A 22,334-nucleotide genomic window follows, 5' to 3' on the forward strand; every position below is an offset into this window, starting at 1 on the left:
CACACACACTCACAAAGTACACTCAAATTGTTGTTGTTGTTTGTTTACCGAGCTGCTTAGCAGGAGTAGTTTAATGAAATTCAAACAAGTTCATACACGAATGAATAGGAACCTGCTGTCAACAGATTATTTGATATTTCTCAGTCAGTATGGCATGTCTGTTAATGATCATTATCTTTCGAAGCAACACAAACTCTCTCGTTCTCTTCTCATTTTACAAATGTGTATTTTTTGCATGTGAACAGACACACACACACACACCCATTGCTGCTCTCTGTTAAATACATGTTACTTTGTGACGTCAGTTCAGAAAAAAGAAACACAAAAACAAACATTAAAATGCAAAAACAACAGCAACAATAATTGAATAAAAGATATTTTATTATATTTTGTAAAAAAACACAAACAATTAAACAGTGTTGCCCACAAAATTTCAAGCATAATATGTATGTATAAATCTGTACTTTTTGTGCTCATGCTACACGATTTTAAAGCGAGAGAGAGAGAGAGAGAGAGAGAGAGCTATTACTCTTTTACACGAAAGTAGATATCTAGAAATAAGAAACAGTTTTTTTAACACGATTCTTGGCATGTATTCAGTTCATGAGTAGCATTGAAACACGGAATATTTTGCGCATGAAAATAAAGTGACGTTAGGTAGTATTTGCTGACAAACTTTCTTGTTGATTCGAATAAAAAACAGTAGTTTTTCAGAGTCTTTTACAATGTCCAGTAATTCACCCGAAGTAAAACCAAAGAGAAAGGCAATAAGTTTAGATACCAAAATCAAAGTTTTAAACTTACTTGCCTTGGGAAAACGTGCCACAGCGGTTGGAAGACATTTTGGCATTTCTGAAGCTACCGTACGAACGATAAAGAAAAAGGAGAGTGCAATCAGACGATCGGTACGTTTCGGAACAGAAGAAAGTGTTAAAACCACGTTGCACACCAGGAACAGTGCCAAAGAAAAGATGGAAAAGATATTGGTAATGTGCATTGAAAAGATGGTGCAACAAGGAAAGCCCGTAAAATCAGGAATCATCAAGAAAACAGCCATTGACATATACAATCGTCTGAATGAAGCTGAGGCAGACAATCCCACCCACTCGAAAAATTGTGTATTTGCGGCCAGTAATGGCTGGCTAAAGAGATTTCGTGAACGTCATAATATTAAATTGAGGCCAGGCGACAAGTCTGATGATGAGGATGGAGATGAAAATCCGCTTTTAAATACAAACAATGGCCTTGAAGTACTTCATAGTGATTTTCTAAATCACGGTCTAGAACTTGCACGACAATTGGGTGAACATTTTCAACAATGTGATCCTGATAAGGAACGTGCTGCAAATTTTCGCCGGCAACTGGAATTACTAATGGCTCCCTATAAAGATATGTATAGAAATATATCACTAAATCAAACAGAATATTCAGAATTTTCTTCTATTAACGATTTCGATCCAGTATCTGTAAAAGAGGAGGCTAATGATTATAAAGAAGAAGAAGAGGAACGAGAGCTAATAGAAATACAAGAAATAAAACTTGAGCCAACAAAATAAATCTGTCCTGGTTCCGCAAGGAATTTATTGATATAAATTAAACTAACCATGAAATGGACTAATAGAGTAATTTAAGGTTCTCATTATCTAACACTCGGAGCACACACCACAGTTGAACAGTACTTACCGGTATAAAATGTATATATAGGCATATAAAATATACAAAATATGTTGTGTTTTGTTGAAGAAACTCACATCATAACAACTGCTATGAGAATATAGTAAAAATTAATTTATTTCTGTATTTTTTTTTTAATATTTTACACATATTAATGTCAACAAGTGCTGATGCATCTACCGGTATTATTCTAGCATGTTTTTCACAATTGCCTTTGTGTCAATGTGTAAAAGGAAGGCGGAGAGAGTTGCTTTGACTGAGAACACATTTGAGCAGTGTTGCCGTTTAATATTTTTCGCCTAAAATAATGGTAAAAATTTTGAAGTTGAAAGAGTATACTCTGAAATTATAAAAAATTACACTATTTTGCAGAATAAAATTGTTTGCGAAAAAAAAAACTTTTTGTTATTCTCTCAAAAGCATTTTTAAAATGTTAGTAAGAATAACAAAAATGCAGTTAAAAAACCTTAATACTTTTTATCATGAGATAAAGAAAACCTTTATACATAAAAGTACTTCGATTCATTTTACGAAGAAGTTCCATATTAAACTACAAAATCCAGTGAATTAAATTAAAATAACATTAAATGGGCCAATACGGGAAAGTAGATTAATACTCCCTCCTTTCCATGATGGAGGGCATAAAAATACAAAAAAGACAAAAATGACACAAGTAAAACCAAAAATGCCCAAAATCCGCCCAACTAAAAATTGTACATATTTTATGAACTCTTTTGGTCATAAATGCCCACTTTCGGCAACACTGTATGCGAGGGCTCTCTCCCTCTCTCTTTGTGAGCGAGAGAAAAAGTTATCCACCAAGACGAATATGTTTTGTTTTAGTACGATTCCGAACATTCACATTTTCGCATTCACGACATTGGGAACACTGTTATCGACGTCTGGGTCTTAACCATTTGCTATTTCTTTTATTAGCTTCATTTGTAGTATGTTTAAATTTGCCTACTTACCATCATTAAATAATTCATTTAAAAGTTAAATATCTTAGGCATCTGTATTTAGCTTAGAGTTCTCTTCCACGATGTCCAAAACTTCATCGGACATAAAATTAACGCGAAAGAAAATTAGTTTAGAAACAAAACTTAAAGTTTTGGATCTACTTGCCACGGGAAGAGGCACTTCGGAAGTGGGTAGACATTTTGACCTCCATGAATCAACCATACGAAATATCAGAATAAGGGAAAAATCCATTAGAAAATTGGCAAGTTTTTCAACGGAAAGTAGCGTTAAATCCATTTCTTACACCAGAGACATTGTCGAAAGCAAAATGGAGAAGATTTTGGCAATGAGTATTGAAAAGATGATGCAACAGGGAAAGCCTATCAAGACCAGTACAATTAAGCAAACTGCTGTAGATATTTATAACCGGCTGAAAGACCAGGAACCTGCCTCAAATCGATCGAGAAGCAGAGGGTTTAAGGCCAGTAATGGATGGCTATACAGGTTTCGTCGTCGGCATAACATTCAAGTCAAGCCAGAGGCTGAGTCTGACGAGGACATGGTGGACAGTGAGTACTGTGAAGGAAATGAAACGATTAAAGAAGAACCAGAGTCTGATTTGAATACTCAACTTATTAAAGGTCTTCATCTTGCCCAGAAATTGGGCAATTATTTTGAACAAAATGATCCGGAAAAAGATCGTGCTGTAAAATTTCACCGACAATTGGAATTGTTGATGGCACCGTATCGTGAATTTTGTAAAGATTTATCAAAAAATGCTACCAACTCTTCGTTAAGGAATGATATCTCATCAAAATCTACATCGGAACAGACTGTTAGTGCTATACCAGAATCAAATTTGCTAGAACTTAAGCCTAATTCAAATGCGAGCTACATTTGTGAGCAAAAAATAATAAAAATAGAATCAAACTGCTAAAATACCTATACCAACATAAAATGTTTTTTGAAACAACTCTAGTTTAGTAAAAAATGCGGGTTTAATACCCGGCCTGGATCCGGACCCAATTACCCGATATAGGCAATATAGGTATCGTTGGAAAGCTTATGAAAATACCAACAAGTGGTCACATTATGGGGTAAGTGGATCGGAAGTTTTAGTCAAATTTTTGGACCCGGATTTTTTATAAAATCCCCAAAAAGTCCAAAAAGGGCCCATTATGGCGGTAAACAAAATTGATACCAAATTATAGCTGACACTCTTGCCTTTCCAAAATGCTACAATTTGTGCTGATACCTTTTCCGGGTCCAGAGATTTGGGTCTTTCCATCCGCATAACCCGATTCTAACCAGTTCATTGAAATTATGTTTTCAGTAAAAAAAGGTTTATTTCGCGTAGCCGTCGTTGGAATTACAAAATTTTTATAAATTTCGCATCACCCAAGAATGGTTACAAAATGAGGTTCCTCGCTTCATTTCCAGCGCACAATGACCACCAAAATCTCCGGATACCAATCCGTTGGACTACTGTGTGTGGAGTATTTTGGAAAGCAAGGTTGGCACTAAAAAATACCAAAGTGACGATCACCTCCAGCAAGCGCTTCGCCGGGAACGTTTTTGTAGAGTGGATTTGCATTTTTAGAGTAGATATAGGTACGGAAAATGCAAGACGGCTCAGGAAAGATTTTTTTAAAACAAATAATATTTTCAGGCCTGATTTTCATTATTGAAAATAGTCGCGTGTCCTTTGAACTAATTTATTCCTAAAAAAGGTGTTTTATATAAGTAAAACATTATCTGCCTCCCGAATTATTGGCTTCTTTTTAAGCCTTTTTTGTGAACAACTCCCAAAATACTCACTACATTTTACCACACATTTATGTAGATAGGTATGTATGTACCTTTTTGAAACAGGTATCGTTAAAAGAAAAAGGGGTCAGGTTCGCAAAAGCAAATTTAGTTTATCTGCACATGCAATTTTTCTTTGCACTCCGTTTTCTGTATAGTATTCTGGGAAATATATGAAAAATAAGTAAATATGTACGTATTACACACGCATATTATCATATAGGTACATGTCCTATTCTTCATATACTCGTATGTAGTATACAATATACAGTATTTCCTTGTCTCCTTTCCTGCTCCTGCATAAAACGCAGCAAAGCCCGAAGGGGAGTTTTCTAGAAATAAGTGAAATTGCGCCAAAAATATGGGAAAGGGTTGGCAGTAATGTTTGTATACTCATGCAATATCTAGTATACAGTGCTTTTCGTGCATGCAGGATATAAATGTTGCTGTCTTTTTATACTTGACGTTACAAGTTCAACCACCTCGCTACACATTTGGTTTGTTTGCTTCTATAGTTTAGCAGAATTGTCAATTTAGGACACAGTTCAAAATCCTGCTGCTGCAGTCTCTATTGAATATCTCATCTCATTGTTGTTGGCACTCACAAGCCTCTGTGGGTATAGAAGAGTGTGTGCGCACTTGCTCTACTTAAAATATACACACAGAGAGAGAAGGATTAACCTTAAAAAATACAATTTTTGCTACATTCATTCTCTCGTCGAGAATTGTCAATTGTCCTTTACGAACAGTTTCATGTGTGTGTCTCCTGAAAGTGTTGGTATGTAGGTACACACGGAAAAAGAAAGCAGGAATTAAATCCTGCGCATGTCCCTTTTGTTGTTGTGCATACACATTTGTTGCTGGGTTAAATATTGATTTACAGGGGTAAGCAAAAACAGCATTGGTCATGGTCTTCAACGATAGCAGAGAAGGAAGCCTGGCGCTGTTAATCTTACAGAGCCATATTTAGCAAGGTGATGAAATCAAATGCCTACATACATATAAAATAGGGATAACGATCCCAAGTTTATTTTGATTTGGAGATTTGCTCCTACCAATGGTATTTACCATAACAGCCTGTAATTCAAACACATTTGAAGAGCATAACTTGCTTGCAGTAAAAATATATTTAAATTGTTACATATATCATATATATATTTGTATAATAAAGACAGTCAGTCAGTTAATTCTATTAATTGATTAGAAATTTCTGTTTTCTTTTTTGTTGTTAACAAAAACTTATAATTTACAATCCAAGGACACTTTCTAAAATATCAATTCTGTTTTTGAATTTCGATTCAAATTTGCTTTTTTCTTGTTATCTCTAAATATCAAGGAGCAATGGCAACAATAACATTTTAATATTGGAGGACTCTTTTGACACAATTGCCATTTCTTTTCAAAATAAAATAATGAGATTATTTTCTTACCTTTTTTAAATGCCAATTTTGGAGACCAATTATTTTCAATAAATTACAAAACAACACAAATAATACAACAACAATGGGTTAATAAAAATAAATATCATGATTCGTTGTTTGAGCTAAGCATTTTATGCCTGAGGCTTTGTAACGAAGGACAACAAATCTGCCTGATCGGGTTTGTCGCGTGTTGCATGATAGGCTTCACGTTCTTTGTCGGGGAATTTGGTGGGTAAATTGGGTGAATGTAAATTCACCTTGGCCTCAAAACGCATGCCAGCCACCTCCACTTCATAGTGGCCCGACAGAACATAATCATTGGTGACTGGCAATTCATTGCCCTGCTCATCTACGTTACGTACAAAACCCAAACAAACTTGTTTCTTAAAGGTGTAGCCATAGCCGGTGGTTGTGGTCATTCCACAATATTTTCCATCTCTGTAGATCGGTTCATTGCCCCAACACCACACATCCACCTCGTGATCGTGGTCATTGAGCAATAGCTGAACATACATGCGCTTTACTCCCTCTTCGCGTTGCTTTTCCAATGCTTTGCGGCCAATAAAATCAATGGGTTTCTGAAAAAAAAAAAAAAAAAAAACCAAAAAAAGCCAGTTAATTTTATTTTTCCTTGGGATACCATGCTTACATTAAACTTAACACGCCAACTACGTCCACACTCTAAGGGTGTTGTATTGGTATCCAAATCCTGACCCCAGAAGGCATAGAATTTTTCAATGCGCAATGCTCTGGTAGCATAATAACCAGCATGTTGGATATTATACTTCTGACCAGCTTGGAAAATACGCTCATATACATGCAGGGCGTATTCATTTGGTATATACAAAACATAACCCAGTTCGCCAGTGTGTGTTATATTGAGGGCCCGTATGCCGTTGGCCAAACCAACATCCAATTCTTTGTACGTGAAAAATGGGAAATTGCTAGGTGTCAAATCGGTATCGGTCAGCTCGGAGAGAAGTACACGAGTATATGGTCCCAATATACAAATAGCTGTATACATGGAAGTTACATCGGCCACATTGACGCCTGAGCGCAAATGATTCGGCATTTTCTTGCGTATCCAACTCATGGAACGTGTTTGTTGTATGGTGGGTGCTATCATCATGTAGCTACGGATAAAAACACCACTATTGTCATATCACAAAATCTAAACATTCGGAACTCACTGTTTCTCAGAAAGTCGTGCCAGAGAGCAATCATTTTCATAGCCTCCCCTTTCATTTTGCATTCCTGTGTGTATGATGGAGCCCACGGGTACATCAACATCATTGGAGCATAAGTACTGCAACAAATCCACAACTTCAGTGCCCTTTGACCATAAATCGTACTTTGTAAATGAGCTGTAGTCAGCTAAACCAATTCGTTCCCGACAGGCATTATATTCGGAAGATACCAAATCAAACCAATGGGGTTTGCCAAATGTTTTCGTTTCGGCAATGCGAAAACGAGGTATGCCAAATTCATCTGTTAAATATACACACACATAAAAATCTGTAATATGAAAAATGAGTTCAAAATTACCCTTCTTATCATGCTGATCAAAATAATTGGGCCGTTCGTAACCCATTGTCTGGCCAAATACCGCGCCCGCTTCTTTGAGTGATGGATATATGGGAGACATACGCAGATTACGGCCCGTCTTGAATTCATCAAATGGATAGTTTATTTGGTAGTGCTTTCCAGGAACTTCTTTAACGCGATCGGTGAGAAATTTGCGGTTATTATGCAGACCTAGGAAGCGATTAATATCCAGTATATGTATATCCAGTTCGGTGGATCCCTTGACGATTACATCGGCCAGAGCACGACCAATACCACCTGCCGCCGAGACACCAATTGTTTTCATGCCAGCCGAAACATAATAATTTTGTATTTCAGGGGCTTCACCCATTATCCATTTGCAATCTGGGGAGAAGGCTTGCAAGGCATTTGTTAAGCGATCTAGACGAGCTGATCTTAAGGCGGGCACCCTCTTCAGTAGTTCATCCAAAAGATCATGGAAATGATCCCAATCGGGTGGTAATACTCGTTCCTTTTGAGACAAAGGTATGAATCCATCTTCAAAGGCCACTTTAGCCTCTTTTTCAAAGCCACCTAAAAATAAATTTATTTTATTAAATTCCGCCAAGGTTGCACAAGACTACCTTACCTGCCAATATGCATCCATCTTTCTCTCGGAAATATATGCCTCCATCAAAGTCTCGGACAAAAGGAGTCAACGGATTCAATCCTTCGACCTCTTTCGTATAAAGATAATGGTGTTCCACAGCTTTCAAAGGTACCTTTACTGCTGGCTTCGACAGAGTACCTACCTCCCTCGCCCAGAATCCAGTGCAATTGACAAAGAATTCACATTTCACATCACCTGATGTTGTATCGACCTGGGTAACCTTGCCACGTTCTGAGCGAATCTTCTTCACGGCACAATGTTCCACAACTCGCACATCCATGCGTTTAGCCTCTTCAATGAGAGTTTGGCACACTAAATGTGGATCACATACACCGTCGTCTGGTATCCACAGACCACCCAACAAATCATTAACTTCTATAATCGGACATTTTTCCTTGCACTGTTCGGGACTTAATATTTCGCACGGTATGTTCCAGGAGACTCCACAAGATTTCATGCGATTGAATGAAATCATACGATCAAAAGTTCGGCCCAAATTTAAACTCCCCACTTGCTTCCAACCAGTGGGCAATCCTTTATTGGTAAAATCCTTTATTAGCTGAACAGAATATTCGGCTAGTTTCAATTCGGTGTAACTAGGCTCAAAACGTCCCGCCAGGCCACTTGCACACCAAGGACTATCACCCGCAACTGTGTCTTGTTCCAGCACTAGTGTTTGTTTACCCCATCCCAGTAGGGCTAAGTGATAAGCCACAGAAGCCCCGACTATTCCACCGCCACAAATAACCACTCTCGCCTCCTGTGGCAGATCGCAGGCAGCCTTCTGCTCAGGTTTTTGTGGTATGAATTTGCGTTTGCGGAAGACATTTGTTGGTTCGTTTCCTGCACTCGCCGCTCCTGATCCAGTCTGAAGATTTCTGCTCGCCAAAATGCTTCGCACATGTAGGCTGACATTTAAATTTGTTTGATTCAACAGACTACCACTTAATTTTCCTCCATATTTATACATTGTTCCCGATGATATAAGTTTATATGAGTACAATCATAATTTCTTGTGTATCGGAGAAACCAAACAAATGCAGAACTGCAATTATATATATGATTCAAATATATATATGCGGGATATTTATTTAATAAATTGGCGCACGACCACCGACCTCTTTGGGCACTAAATTACCAAAGTGAAAGAAGAAAGTAAATGGACAATAAAAATCGCGAGTAAGGCGAGCGAGAGTAACAGCTGTTGATTAGGGATCTGTAAATCGACAATAAGAAATTCAAGAACTATAGGATTATGAAATCGTTTGTGTCTTTGAAAAATACATGATAGAAGAACTGTCAAACAAAATTTGAAATGGAAAATCATGAATGAAAAGTTATTAAAATTCGTAAAAATTTCTGAAAAATGAATATCATAACAATCTCCGATTGGCGTCGTATAACAAAATATATAAAAATGTACTTATTTTTGAAAAAAAAAACATTTCTAAGCATTTAAACATGTCAATGTCATTTAAAAATTTTTGAATTACAAAACATTTATGAAAGAAAACAAATTAAATTTGGGTAGACACGAAAGATAAAGACAAACAATGATATTATCATGGCTCAATAAGAAAGGTTACTTAACTTCAAAGAAACTAGAAAAATGCAACTCTGTGCTGGAGTCTTATAGTGTCAAATAAATTTTTTATTATGCAACAGTTGGTTTTATTTATTTTTCATTTTTTTTAACAAAATTCTTGTATTGGGAAAATCTGCGAAACAGAAATAGAATTTGAAATAGATTGAATCTAGAATAGTAGGACAATACAGTTTCATCCCAAAATTTTACAATGTTTTGCCTATCAACTTCGAAAACAATACACACTCATTCACAAAATGTGTTTATGTTTTGACAGAATAAGGGCACAAAAATACCTTCTGTTCTTATGCCATAGATATATTTAAAAAACTACAATTATTAAAATTTCATTCATATTTTAGTGATTCTTTTTTGCAACTGCTAGCATATAGTTATATTCCCTTTTGTGAACGTGGGAACAATTCAAAGTGAAAGCATGTCAGCTGTTTTGCGTTGGTGGCAGGTCGTGACATTTTGACGCCGTTAAGAATATTAAACTCAGTACACACTATGGATCATGTGATCAGCTGTTGATGTTATTGTTGTCTTGGAATTTATTGCCGGAATACCAACACCAGAGACGCCCCTTATCCTCTTCCAAATGGCCACAAAACAATTAACTTTAAGCGTACTAAAGCACAGTAGAGAGCTTTGGCAGGGAAATGTAAGGAACCTTTTGGTATCAAGAGTTTCGACGTCTGGAAATTGGCGCCATTTGTGTTCTAAACCGCAGCAGGAATTGAGGCGTATGTAATGTTTCGTAACGTGTAGTAATTTTTGTCCTTTAAAAGAAATGCATGGCTAAATTTCAGCAAATGACACCAATCTATTGGAATTCAAGGGTGAATGGTCTGCGGCAAATAAGGATAAATTTATACGTGACATGAGAGTTGTAGTGGATTTCATTACCGAAGACGAAGAAGCAAAACTGCTGGAAGAGATTGAACCTTATATGAAACGTTTACGATACGAATATGATCATTGGGATGATGTAGGTGTTTCGAGTGATGTGGAATTTTTAAAAAGTTATTAATTTATTTACATTTTCGTAGGCCATTCACGGTTTTCGAGAAACCGAACGTAAACATTGGTATCCACACAATCGTCAAGTACTGGAAAGAGTGCGTGTGAAAGGTTTCCAAGAAGAAATCATGCCGTATGTGCACATATTAGATTTAGCTGCCGAGGGTGTAATTAAACCGCATATTGACAGTACAAGGGTAATTGTATTTAGATTTAATCCGTAATGTATTTGAGTTGACAAACAAATCTGAGTTTTGGATATAAAGAGGAAAATGGGACAGAAACGATGTGCTATGTGCATTTGGAATATAAATTGTTTCTGAAACTGAAACGAGCTCTTTTATTGACTTTTTTTCTAAAAGTCAATGCTTTTTTAGATTATTCAGTATAATTCAAGGAAATTCACAACTAATCTAAAATTATCGATTTTCTAAACTATTTATTTTATTGATATTTTATTTGGTAATTCAAGTATTGCGGCCACACAATTGCCGGCATTAGTTTGCTTTCGGATTCTGTAATGCGACTAGTGTATGCCATCAATAAAACTGAATCTGGTGCCTCGGAAGATTATCGCAGCCAACCAAAGGCCATTTTAGAAAATAATTATTATGTTGATATTTTGCTACCACGTCGCTCCCTATACATTATGAGGTAAATTCTTTGTCATATACTTTTCGATTACAAATAAGTAACAACAAACATTTTTTATTAAAGCCATTATGCCCGCTACGATTTTACCCATGAAATATTGGCCAATAAGGAGTCCAGTTTTATGGGCCAACCAATTAAAAAGGATCGACGTATATCAATTATCTGTCGAAATGAACCATAACAGAGAACGGTTTGAGTGGCGCCAAATTGGGATTTGAAAACTCCCTGCTATCCAGAATTTTTAGTCTTATCGAGTTGTTATATTAGTATTAGCATTTTTAATTTGTTTAAAATTATACTTTTTTTGTAAATATAGTGCACCAATTGTCTTTGGTTACAATGAACTCCTATTCTTTTCCATCTCATTCATAAACCCAAAACTTACTCATATGTTTCACAGTTTTACAAAGATCTGTATGAATTCGGAAAAGCACACTATGACAACATACCTACTGTCTGGCGAGTTTATTTGCCCCATTTCTTATTGTTCTCCTTTTGAACTTGCCTCCCTCCAATTATGAATTTTATAGTTCATCATTGCTTTTCCTGTAGTTGTTATTCATAATTTTGTAGTAAAATAAGAACACAGAACGAATTGCCAATTCTAGCAATTTTTTGCCATTCTACGTTTTACGCCTAACATAAATTCACACAAAAGAGCTCCGCCATTCCATATTAAACCCCATTTTTTAAATTCATTTTTTTTTTATTTATTTCGACATTTTCAGTTGTTTTTGAAATACATATTCTGTTTTTTTTTGTACAATTCTAAAATATTTACTAATTTTTTAAGTTCATTTTCTAATATTTGGTTTTAATCTTCTTAACAATTTTCTTCAATATTTGGTTATATAGGTTAATTTTTTTGGTTTCTGTTTTTGCAATTTCTTGCTTTTGCCTAATTAAACAATTTTCTTGGTATTTTGTTACTAAACTAAAAAATATTAAATTAATTATATTAATACAACGTTTCTTTTGCGCTATTTTAGTAAAATGTTTAATTTTGTTTTTTTTTGGTTTTTTTTTTATTGGTGAATTAGTTTTTTCTATGGTTTTATTTTGAAGAGTTTTTTGAATTATTTTTTTTTTGAATTATTATTAATCCTAATAAATAATCAACAAGACTAATGAAATAATGACGTTAGGAGGGGCATGCTAGAGTTGTGTGTGTTTATGAATTTGAAGGTTTAGGATTGGAAAGTGTTGCAATGTTTTTAGTACAGAAATGGAAGTTTAATCCTAACATTAACTAAGAGAAGAAGGTCGGCGTAACTTAAAACAAGGTACCATTTTTTGATGCCTTTAACGGAAATAGTCCTATGTAATTATTTTTTAACTTTTGTTTTGAGTTATAAATTAACAAAATTTAGTAACCTTATGAAGTAGCTAACAAAAAAGCGCGGTATTAGAGTCCTATGAATAGTAAAAATGAGCGTTTTTTATGATAGTTTATAAATTGTATGATAAGGAAAAGAAGGCACAGAAGAAATTTTCCTATTATATACAAGTGTTTATTATTTATATGAAATGGTTGTAGTTAGATGGAAGTTGTAGTTATTTTTACGAAAAAAAAAACGAAAACAAAAACCAACTACATTTTTAGGCTTTTGGTTTTATTCTTCTTCCAATTTTAAGAAAATTGTTTTAAGTTTTTCTTTTTATAGAAAGGAATTGACTTTTGTGTAATAGTTAGTTAAGACTTGTAGATAAGGAGTATTAAGTTCACAATTCGTTGATGATTATTTTGTTATCTTGGCTTAAAAAGAGTGTTTTTGCGAACATTATGTCGCCAACAGCTATAATTTATACAATATTGTTGTTGTATTTTTTCTTTTTATTTTTTGTTTGGGATAAAGAAATCTTCTTTGAGACAGAAAATTTGCTTTATTTATAGATCACAGACAAAGCACCTGCTTTATTTGAATTTAGACATACATAGTTATTTTTTTGGTTTGTGTGAATGTATGTATGTATGTTTTGTTAGGTAGCTTGGTTTTGGTTATGAATGTATGAGGATCCAGGTAATGTATGTAAGTAAAAGTATTAATACTAATCTTTTGCTTATTGTTAATAATTCTAGCTTAACACTACTTTAATAGTTATTTATTTATATAATTTTGTGTTTTGGGTGGCGATTTTATAAACACTTCTTGGTTTGGGTTTCATTTCTTTAGCTGAGTCATGCAAATTTTGTTAAATTTAGTTTTTGTTTTGGGGGAGGGGGTCATAACTTTATCATTCTGGAACATTGGTTTTATTTACAATTCCACATTTGAGGTTATGTTTTAAAATGACATTATTTTAAGACTTCCAGAAATCCCCGCAAAAATTACTATAAATGCTTTTTTGTTGTAGTTTTTTTTTAAACATTTTTTTCTCTACAATTAATATGTATATAATATATGTCGGTATATAAATCCGTTTAATAACAACTATATGCAGGTGTTTTTTTTAACAATTTAGTAGGGTTTTTGCACAATTTTTGGGTACATGATTTTGATTGTAAAAGAAGCTTTTAACAAATATTTTTACAGTAGATAAATAATACAATCGAAATAGGACAAAGAGTGCTAAATATATAAATAGCCATTTTGGTATAGGACTATAGTTTTACAGCAAAATATTTTAATTAAAAAAAGAGTAATTTCAAAGAAATATTAAAACAACAAATCTGGAATAGCCACAGAGCTTTGAAACAAATCCTCACTGAAATGATTATAAGTAAAGCTATGTTATTAATATAAATTTGTTAAAATTTAGCTTTTATTTCTCATTTTAGCCTTTTAAGCCTTTTACTCAACCTTGCCATCCAAATTTAATAAACTGCAACTTTAGATTGTGATTACCAATCTTGTGCTAGGACTTTACATTTTCAAACAATCCGACAAGGACGCTGTGGGCAGGATAAAAAAATTAAGCTTAAATGTATGCTAATATGTTAAATTTTACATTAACTTTGCATGGAATATTGTATAATTAACTGTTAATTGTTTTAGAATTACAAGAAAGAACAATGTGTTATCATTTCAAATGGCATGACATCATTCCTCATTGCAAAAGAAGAAGCAGACTTCATTTGATGGGCAGAGATGGGATTTTAATATTAACCATTGTTAATATATATTTAGCACTCATTTGTTAACAAAATATCTTGTTTTCCTTACTTAATTTATTACAAATAAATCTAAAGCATATATCTTATAAATAAATTATATTTCCAGGGGCAATTGTTTGTGTCTTACTCGATCTGCAATAGACAGAATCAACTAATGTATTATTGCACTCAATCTGTTAAAGGTAGCAAAAGTCAATTAATTATCGAAAAAATTAGTTAATTAAGATGTCACTCTGGAAGCAGAGTTCCTTCTCTTTGCTTTTTACCGCTTTAACAGGTTTTGTGGATTTCAACAATACTAAAGTTGCAATATCTTGTTTAGACCGAAAGTAAGGAGAAATAATTTAGTAAAAGTTAATGCAAGTGGCACATATAGATTTATTGGTTTTTTGCAGGCATTGTCTTAACAATTCACCACACTGACCAAAGCTAGCAAAAGTCAACTAACCTAAAAGGTTAATCAATTAAGTTGCCACTATTCGAAAATAGTTTGTTCTCCTTGCTTTTTACTGATTTGGAAAGATGGCGATTTGATAAGTCAAATGTGGACCTTTTAAACCAAAATAAATCTGATTTATTTGACAAAATGGCATATTAGTGGTGTTGGGTTTTCGTTAAGAGTTTGGCTTTTCAAAAAGTTAAATTTCAAATAGAGTTTTACATATAAATTTTTGTTCATTAAATAAAAAATTGAAAAGATTCATTTTAAATAAACCACTTTGAAATTTGTCCATAAAAAGATTGGTTCAAGAGTTTTTAAAGGAAAAATATATGTATTTGTTTACATACAATATAAGTTCACCTTAAACCGTTTTCAGTAAAGCCAATCATTTATTTGCCACATTTTCACTGAAATTGACAACTTAAATGACAGATTTGTTAAAACTAGTTTAATGTAAACACTGCCTAATATTTAGTTATCGAATGTGAGCTTTTATGGACATTATTATTTTTGCTGTTCTGAAATGCAATTTCGACAAAAGTAGGTAAATTGAAATGTGCTCAGGTATAAAATCATAGTTTAATGTTTGTTTACATTGAAGAAGAAGAAGAAGAAGCTTAAACACAATAACAGGAAAAATCATGTTTGTGCAAAATCTTTTCTTTTTCGATGCATTTTATATAAATGATACTGACAACATAAATGACGCGCTTTATTAAAACGTGATTGATGTAAACGATATCTAAATGTTCCTATACAAAACAAGGAGTCACATCAATTTACAAATCTAAAGTTTGCGTCAAAAATAATGCAACTTATAACCTAAACAAAAAAAATATCTATCTGAAATTAACATTTCTTATGAAAAACTTTATCCAGCCGTTTTTAGAAATTGGTTTGGATTTATTCACAAAATAAGGGGTTTTTTCTTGTTTCAAGCGGGCTGGTCACACATCAATTTCACTTAAATATATTTTTTATGGAACTGGAAATTGTATTTGAAAAAAAGCTTACGTACAAATTAAACTAGTATAAACTGTATGAAAACGTACGATTAGATATAATATAAGTAGAACTCCCTTTATCAGAGGAGACGATGAGTTTCTTTTTTTTTTGTTGAATTAGTGCAACGAAATACAGGCTTTAAATTGAACAAAGACTGCACCTGGGGTTTATGCCAAAACAATAGTTGCCTCTCTCTTTATCGTGATGATCTGAAGGGAATGGTTTCTATTGAACTCAACAAGAACCGAAAAAAACATTTCGACATTATTACAACTGAATTATGTATATGGGGACATTTACAACATATGTTGGGAGTTCAGGAAGAATTTGGAAAATTAATCAATTGAGAACTCAAAAAATTTCAACATTTGCAATTAAAAAATATACAAAACCATGTCATGTAAAGCAATTCCGTTCCATTTTCTTTAAAAGAAATATTGAACAAGAATATAAAACAGTTAACTTGAATTCTAAAACAACATGCAGTAGGAAAAAGGGGTCCGAACAGAATGAAGACATTGGCTTCTAGAAGCGTCAAAAACAAAACTTGGAATGAAAGCAGACACAATGAAATCCTTTTTTTATGGAGCTTAATACAGGCTTCTTCTCACCTCTTTTTTATTTTATTTATGGCAGGCTTCTTGCCTTGCCAATAATTGAGAAAAATCTTCTAAGTAGCTTTCCATTGTAGAATTAAGAAGGTAAGCCAGTAAAAACAGTGCTTACATAATTTTAAAAATTATACATTTGGCAACATCTAATTTCCAAATCAGAGATGGGAACCTGTTTTCTATTCAGTTTATTTTGACAAGTTAAATTACAGAAAATGTATGGCTTATTTGAAATGTCTTAACCTTCTTAATTCTACCATGTAGCATTCATTCTGCTGAGGTCTTCAATTGAACTTTTCGCAAAACAGTGTTTATACAACAAAATGAAAAATAAAAAGAAAATGAAAATGTCTAAATTATGAATATATTTTATTTATGAAAATAACAATATTTTACAATTTATTGATAACAAAACAAAAAAAAAATGTTTATAAATAGTAAAAATAACAAACAATATATTTTAATAAACTTATGCTCTTTACATAACTATTCTCTTCTTGGCCTCAATTCTTGTTCTGTGAAAAGGTGAAACGAAAACTTTTATAAAGGAAATATATGTCAAATGAAAAATTTTACAAAGGATATATTTTTCACTTCATCTTTTCATAGAACAAGAATCCACTCCCATAATTATTCGAATAATTAGTTTTGATGTGTGGCCACACCGTTTTTGAAACATAATACTGTGAGGCCTGGCCACACATCAAGTCTTTGTGGCATGCTTTTTGTAATGCATCTAAACAAAATGATGTTGATGCAAAGTAGCTAAACGCATGTTTACACATACGAAATTAATCGAGTGTCGTTTATGTAAACCCTAAAGCTGTTATCAGACGATAAGGGTTGCCATATTTATTATCCACGTGTATTTCCGGGTATGTGTGTGTCAAATTTGACTCATAATTCTTGCTATCACATACTTGCATAAGCTTTTCTATTTCCTTTGGTGAAATTATGATTATATTGCATTTTCTAAAAAATTGTATTTTTTCTATGAAAATAGGGATCGCTGTGATTGAAAATGTACATATGTTCTTTACTCTTGTATTTCACAACTGAACACACGATGTGTATCACTTCTTCATTTATCATTATGTATGTACAAAATATACCGTCGGATAGAGCCTTAATGCATTTAAACCTCCTGCTTTTAACGCAAAGTCGATAAACGCAGGTTTACACATAGGAAATTCATCAAATGTCGTTTATGTAAATATTCAGTTTGTTAAGGCTGCTATCAGACGATAAGGGTTTTTCCTGTGTACTGTCACTTTTATTATCCGTGTGTATTTCCGTGTGTATGTCAAAATTGCCATTTTACATATGACATGAATTTTTGCCATCACACACTTGCATATGTTTTTTATATTTAATTTGGTTATATTGTGGTTATATTCATGGTACAATTAGAGAAGATAGAACAAAGCCTCCCCACAAATAAATTATTTTTCTTTTGGCGGCCTTATTTTGTCAAAAAATATACACATTTTGTGTATGTCTGTTTTTTTTTTTTTTGAATAAAAAATACAATTGGTCTGTTCCAGAACTGCAAAAATTTAAAAGTTTTTACTATAATAACCGATTTTCCCTTTATGATATCGAAAAAAAAAATTGCAAAACTAGGAGATTCTTGCAGGTTTGGTTGCAAAATAAATGCAATTTTTCGACGTAAATTGTTCAATTTTGTAATAAAACTGTATTACCCTACTATTTTAGATTGTTGAATAACCCCGAAACTCAATTCTTGTCACGCGGATTTTTCCCAATATAAGAATTTTGTTTAAAAAATAAAAATTAACAAAACCAACTGTTGCATATTTTAAAAGTCTATTTGACACTATAAGACTCCAGCACAGAGTTGCATTTTTCTAGTTTTTTTGAAGTTGGTCAACCTTTTTTATTGAGCCATGATTATATTATATTTTCTTGAAAGTTGACAATACTTTATGAATGACTTTTTACCGCAAATTAAAATTTATAAATTTTTACACAACAAACAAACAACACTTTGATTAAAGACTCTTCGATTTTTTCGTTGAAAATAGGGCTCGCTGTGATCGAAAAGTGCGTATATACCATGGAAGAAGAATACAGGTAGCCGCATTGACACAGCTGCTGGAACAATGAACTGTCAAACCAATTTTAAAATTGAAAATATTCAATGAAACATTATTGAAATTTGTAAAAATTTTTGAAAAGCGCATTTTATAATAACCCTCGATTGACTTCGTATAAGAAAAAAAAATAGAAATATATTTATATTTATATTTGAAAAAACATTTTAAGATTGTTGGCATATCAATGTTCCCAAGCGTTGAGGCATCTATCATGGGACAATGAACTGCTAAACCAATTTTTGAATTGAGTATTTTTAATAAAAAGTTATTCAAATTTGTGAAAATGTTTTAAAAATGCATGTCATAACAATCTCCCGTTGGCGTCGTATAAGAAAACATATAAAAATCTTCATATTTAAAAAAAATGTCATACATTTTGACATAACAATGTTTCCAAGCATTGATGCATCCACCTTTATTCTTCTACCATGGTATGTATTTGACAACTGAAATGTCGTCCATGTATCACACTATGTGTGCAACTTCTACATGTGGAAAATTTGACACTAGATATTTGAAAAACATATCGTCTGATATAGCCTTAAGTTTACTAAGCATGAGCTTCCGGATGCCCGAGTTGCCATCATTTGACATAAATCCACCAATTAACAAAAAAAATAATAATAAATAAATAAAAAATTGACCTTCCGAATATTTTTCAAAAAAAAAAAGGCATACATTTTGACATATCAATGTTTCCAAGCATTGATGCATCCACCTGTATTCTTCTACCATGGTATGTACTTTACTCATGTATTTGACAACTGAAATGTCATCCATGTATCACACGATGTGTGCATCTTTGACATATGGAAAATTTAAAAAACATATCGTCTGATAGAGCCTTAAGTTTGCTAAGCATGAGTTTCTGGCTGCCCGAGTTGCCACCATTTCATATATAGCCACCAATTAAAAAAAATAATTTAAAAAATTGACCTTCTCAATCCAACTGTAAAAGAAGAGAAAAGTTTTTTTCACTACAAAAACAAAGGATAAAACTAATAAAATATTAACAAATAATGTAAATGAAATAGAATGCACTACACTACATGTTTGGAGATAATTATAAAATGTACAAAACATACATATGTACATATTTCGATATACACACTAAGATCGTAGTCTCATCAATAGCTAATTTATGATATTTCGGAAATATTTCCGAAAATCTCGTCGTAATTCGTCATGAATGTTGGCGTGTAAGTCCTTCGTCACAAATTCAGTTTCTCTTATCATTACAGGTTTTAGGTTTCAATTGAAGTTCGTCATATTTGTTGACCTACTACTGATTAGAGTTATTTGTTGGCTAAAATTTCAATGGAGATTTTAAACAATATTTGTATATGTTTGTGTGTGTGTATGTGTAGTTTTTTAATTTTGTTTGTACATGGCGCTAAACACTTTTGAAAACCTTGGAGTTTTGTCAGTCCCTATGAATCGTATGAGGTGAAATATATAGGACCCGTCTTTAAATATCTTCCTTTCCTAACTTTTTTCTATTCTCTTTTGATCAAAACTAAGTATTTTTTCTTTTGTTCCGAAACTTTCTAAACCAATTAAACCTTGATATGGGCCATGGTGTAAAGTCACTTTCCTAACAGGATGATCAGATGGTACTTATTTAACAACATCGCATATAAACAGAGTTAGGTTAAAAGTATTTTCATGTAACGCTACTTACTTCTCTAATGTTTGTTTGTGTACAAATCTACATTTACATATAAATATACATACAAGGGGGGAGGGGAGGTTGGGGAAATCGTAACTATATTACTAAATTGGTTGTAGTTTGTGGCCATGATAACAGGTGGGTGGGTGGTTTGGTTGGTTGGTTGGATGTATATGTTTGTTTGTTGGTTGGTTTGTGTGTGTGTGTCTGAAGAAGGGCAACAGCTTTTAGCCATCCATCGAGGATTGTGGCGATTTCACCAGCAACAGTTCGTTGTAATCGGAATCTTCGTTGCCGCTATTATCTCGCTGCTCGACCCGCCTCCGTTCCGAAATGATGCGTAAGATTTCCGCAGAATCGGACTTGGACAGACCCTCGGCTATGACAATGTCCGCGGGGTCTGTCGCCGTTTTGTTGCCATTTTGTTTGCTGCCTGTTGTAAGAGAGCCACTTTCTACTACAACGGGCAACAACAAGGAACTCTCGTCCATATCTGGGTCTTCGTCTAGAGCCTGCTGTTTGAAGAGCTGCTTTGTGCTGCCGCTGCGGCTGCGTGGTGGCATGGAACGTGGCACTGACAAAAGGTTGGTGCGGGCAGGAGCCAAGAAACTGGGGTCTGTCGACATAGAACGGCCATAGGGTCGGCGCAACGCCGACCCACTGCTACTGCTGCTACAGGGCGCCACATTGAGGGGCTTTTCGCTGACCACTGCACTGACGATACTGGCCGTATCGGAAATGTTACGCGGCACCTCTTCACTGCGTATACTGTGCAGATCATAGGTGGAGGATGGACTGCCATCGGATTCGAGGCTTTCGAAAATTGTGCCGCTGCGGAATTCAGCGCCCTCGCCGCCACACCAGGGCAACGAATCTGAACTCATGCGTTTCGACTCAAGATTGCGACGACGTATCGCCTGTTCGTCGAGAGATCGTTCTTTCGTTAGAATGCCACGCTTGCGCAGCACAGTGGAACAGCGTCTGCCGCGTCTCATCGTGGGTGGAATTTGCAGTTTCGAATCGAAACTATTCTCCTCAGTGGCAGCCGGATCCGTGACCAGAGGCGTGAGAGTCTGCGTCTTGAATGCCCCACCAATTTCGGCCAGCCCCAGGCCGTTGTGTTGATTGAAATACTGGACTGTTTGACGGCGGTTACCCGCAACCGGCGGCACCAGACTGGGGAATTTCTTCTCCAGCGAGGGCGTATTGTAGGTGAAGTTCATTGGCAGTGATTTGACCTTGCCCAACTGGCGCTGGGCCGGAGCCGGCTTCTTCGCCTGCTGCAGCTGTTCGCAGAGCTTTTGTTCTTGCACAAACTCCTGTTCCCGCACCAATTCTCGTTCCAGTTCGACTTCCATGTCCATTTCATCTTCCATCTGTTTGTGGCTCTCCTCGAGGTGTTTCATCAGTACAGCCACGACGACGTTCACTAACACGAATTGCGCCATTAGCACGAATATCACAAAGAAAATGGGAGCTATAACTGAGCTAACGCAACAGTTGCGAACGCAATCCGCCGCGTCATCACAATTATCTCTCAACGTGTCCTTCATGATGCCGTTCCAATTATCGCCAGTCGCTACGCGAAACAATGTGAGGAAAGCCATTCCGAAATTGGCGAAATGTGCATGTTCCCCCAGGCCTTGGCAGGGAATCTCTTCGGAGCATTCGAGCCGTCCGAATAGTTCCACGCCAAGGGCAGCAAAGATGAAGAACAGCAGGAAGAAGAGCAGACCCAAGTTGCCCACTTGAGGCAATGCTTGCATTACAGTGTCCAATAAAGCCCGTATTCCTTTCGCCATTTTCAGCAGCTTCAAGACTCGTGCTATGCGCAAGACGCGCATCACACGAATGATGGTGGGATTGATGGGAATGACCTTGGTCTTCAGCTCCTCCAGGACGATGCCGATGATGGACAGCAGGACAATGCCCACGTCCAGTTGATTCCATTTGTCTTTCATGTAGAGACGCCATCCCAGAGCTACCAGCTTCATGTTGGCTTCGAGGATGAACACAGCCGTAAAGAAGTAGTTGAAGATTTTCAGGGCATACTGGAGG

General features: G+C 34.8%; 5 protein-coding genes across 7 annotated transcripts in view; 3 read left to right on the forward strand and 2 right to left on the reverse strand.

Annotated features, from left to right (window-relative positions):
* The first annotated feature begins 507 nt into the window (after window positions 1-507).
* Window positions 508-2,714, forward strand: LOC105261458 (tigger transposable element-derived protein 1). 2 transcript variants are annotated; one of them, XM_059122403.1, is made up of 2 exons: window positions 508-657; window positions 715-2,714. In XM_059122403.1, exon 2 carries the CDS (start codon window positions 726-728, stop codon window positions 1,554-1,556), a length of 831 nt encoding a protein of 276 aa, XP_058978386.1. In that variant the 5' UTR covers window positions 508-657; window positions 715-725; the 3' UTR covers window positions 1,557-2,714. The 2 variants fall into 2 exon arrangements, with proteins under 2 accessions (XP_058978386.1, XP_058978387.1); XM_059122404.1 differs by having other exon boundaries at window positions 529-657; window positions 707-2,714.
* LOC105261459 (uncharacterized) lies at window positions 2,442-3,731 on the forward strand. Its single transcript, XM_020034749.2, has 2 exons — window positions 2,442-2,621; window positions 2,684-3,731. Exons 1-2 carry the CDS (start codon window positions 2,442-2,444, stop codon window positions 3,569-3,571), a joined length of 1,068 nt encoding a protein of 355 aa, XP_019890308.2. The 3' UTR covers window positions 3,572-3,731.
* Window positions 3,732-5,548: 1,817 nt separating this feature from the next.
* On the reverse strand, window positions 5,549-9,222 carry LOC101890299 (pyruvate dehydrogenase phosphatase regulatory subunit, mitochondrial). The gene is made up of 5 exons (XM_005177734.4): window positions 8,035-9,222; window positions 7,407-7,979; window positions 7,052-7,349; window positions 6,511-6,994; window positions 5,549-6,439 (listed from the first exon to the last, which is right to left on the reverse strand). Exons 1-5 carry the CDS (start codon window positions 9,023-9,025, stop codon window positions 5,993-5,995), a joined length of 2,793 nt encoding a protein of 930 aa, XP_005177791.1. The 5' UTR covers window positions 9,026-9,222; the 3' UTR covers window positions 5,549-5,992.
* An 824-nt stretch (window positions 9,223-10,046) lies between these two features.
* Window positions 10,047-12,384, forward strand: LOC101890473 (alpha-ketoglutarate-dependent dioxygenase alkB homolog 7, mitochondrial). The gene is made up of 5 exons (XM_005177735.4): window positions 10,047-10,386; window positions 10,453-10,631; window positions 10,693-10,860; window positions 11,136-11,317; window positions 11,381-12,384. The coding sequence occupies exons 1-5, from the start codon at window positions 10,242-10,244 to the stop codon at window positions 11,496-11,498; spliced, it is 792 nt and encodes a 263-aa protein (XP_005177792.1). The 5' UTR covers window positions 10,047-10,241; the 3' UTR covers window positions 11,499-12,384.
* A 582-nt stretch (window positions 12,385-12,966) lies between these two features.
* LOC101891331 (voltage-dependent T-type calcium channel subunit alpha-1I) overlaps window positions 12,967-22,334 on the reverse strand; it is a 65,244-nt gene continuing 55,876 nt past the window's right edge. For both annotated transcript variants that reach the window (XM_059122348.1, XM_059122349.1), the window contains one exon: window positions 12,967-22,327. In XM_059122348.1, coding sequence (XP_058978331.1) covers window positions 20,504-22,327 — 1,824 coding nt within the window. In that variant the 3' untranslated portion in view covers window positions 12,967-20,503. The remainder of the gene's footprint in view (window positions 22,328-22,334) is intronic.

Source organism: Musca domestica, unplaced genomic scaffold (assembly GCF_030504385.1).
Source record: "Musca domestica strain aabys unplaced genomic scaffold, Musca_domestica.polishedcontigs.V.1.1 20, whole genome shotgun sequence".
Taxonomy (NCBI): Eukaryota; Metazoa; Arthropoda; class Insecta; order Diptera; family Muscidae; genus Musca; species Musca domestica.

Excerpts from the sequence above, each read along its gene's own strand:
- LOC105261458 (XM_059122403.1), top strand. The coding sequence starts at position 726 with ATGTCCAGTAATTCACCCGAAGTAAAACCAAAGAGAAAGGCAATAAGT.
- LOC105261459 (XM_020034749.2), top strand. The coding sequence starts at position 2,442 with ATGCGAGGGCTCTCTCCCTCTCTCTTTGTGAGCGAGAGAAAAAGTTAT. Across the intron at positions 2,622-2,683 it reads TTTTATTAGCTTCATTTGTA|GCATCTGTATTTAGCTTAGA; the intron begins GTATGTTTAAAT and ends TAAATATCTTAG.
- LOC101890299 (XM_005177734.4), bottom strand. The coding sequence starts at position 9,025 with ATGTATAAATATGGAGGAAAATTAAGTGGTAGTCTGTTGAATCAAACA. Across the intron at positions 7,980-8,034 it reads AGATGGATGCATATTGGCAG|GTGGCTTTGAAAAAGAGGCT; the intron begins GTAAGGTAGTCT and ends ATTTATTTTTAG. Across the intron at positions 7,350-7,406 it reads TGATCAGCATGATAAGAAGG|ATGAATTTGGCATACCTCGT; the intron begins GTAATTTTGAAC and ends TATATTTAACAG.
- LOC101890473 (XM_005177735.4), top strand. The coding sequence starts at position 10,242 with ATGGCCACAAAACAATTAACTTTAAGCGTACTAAAGCACAGTAGAGAG. Across the intron at positions 10,387-10,452 it reads ACCGCAGCAGGAATTGAGGC|CAAATGACACCAATCTATTG; the intron begins GTATGTAATGTT and ends GCTAAATTTCAG. Across the intron at positions 11,318-11,380 it reads CGCTCCCTATACATTATGAG|CCATTATGCCCGCTACGATT; the intron begins GTAAATTCTTTG and ends TTTTTATTAAAG.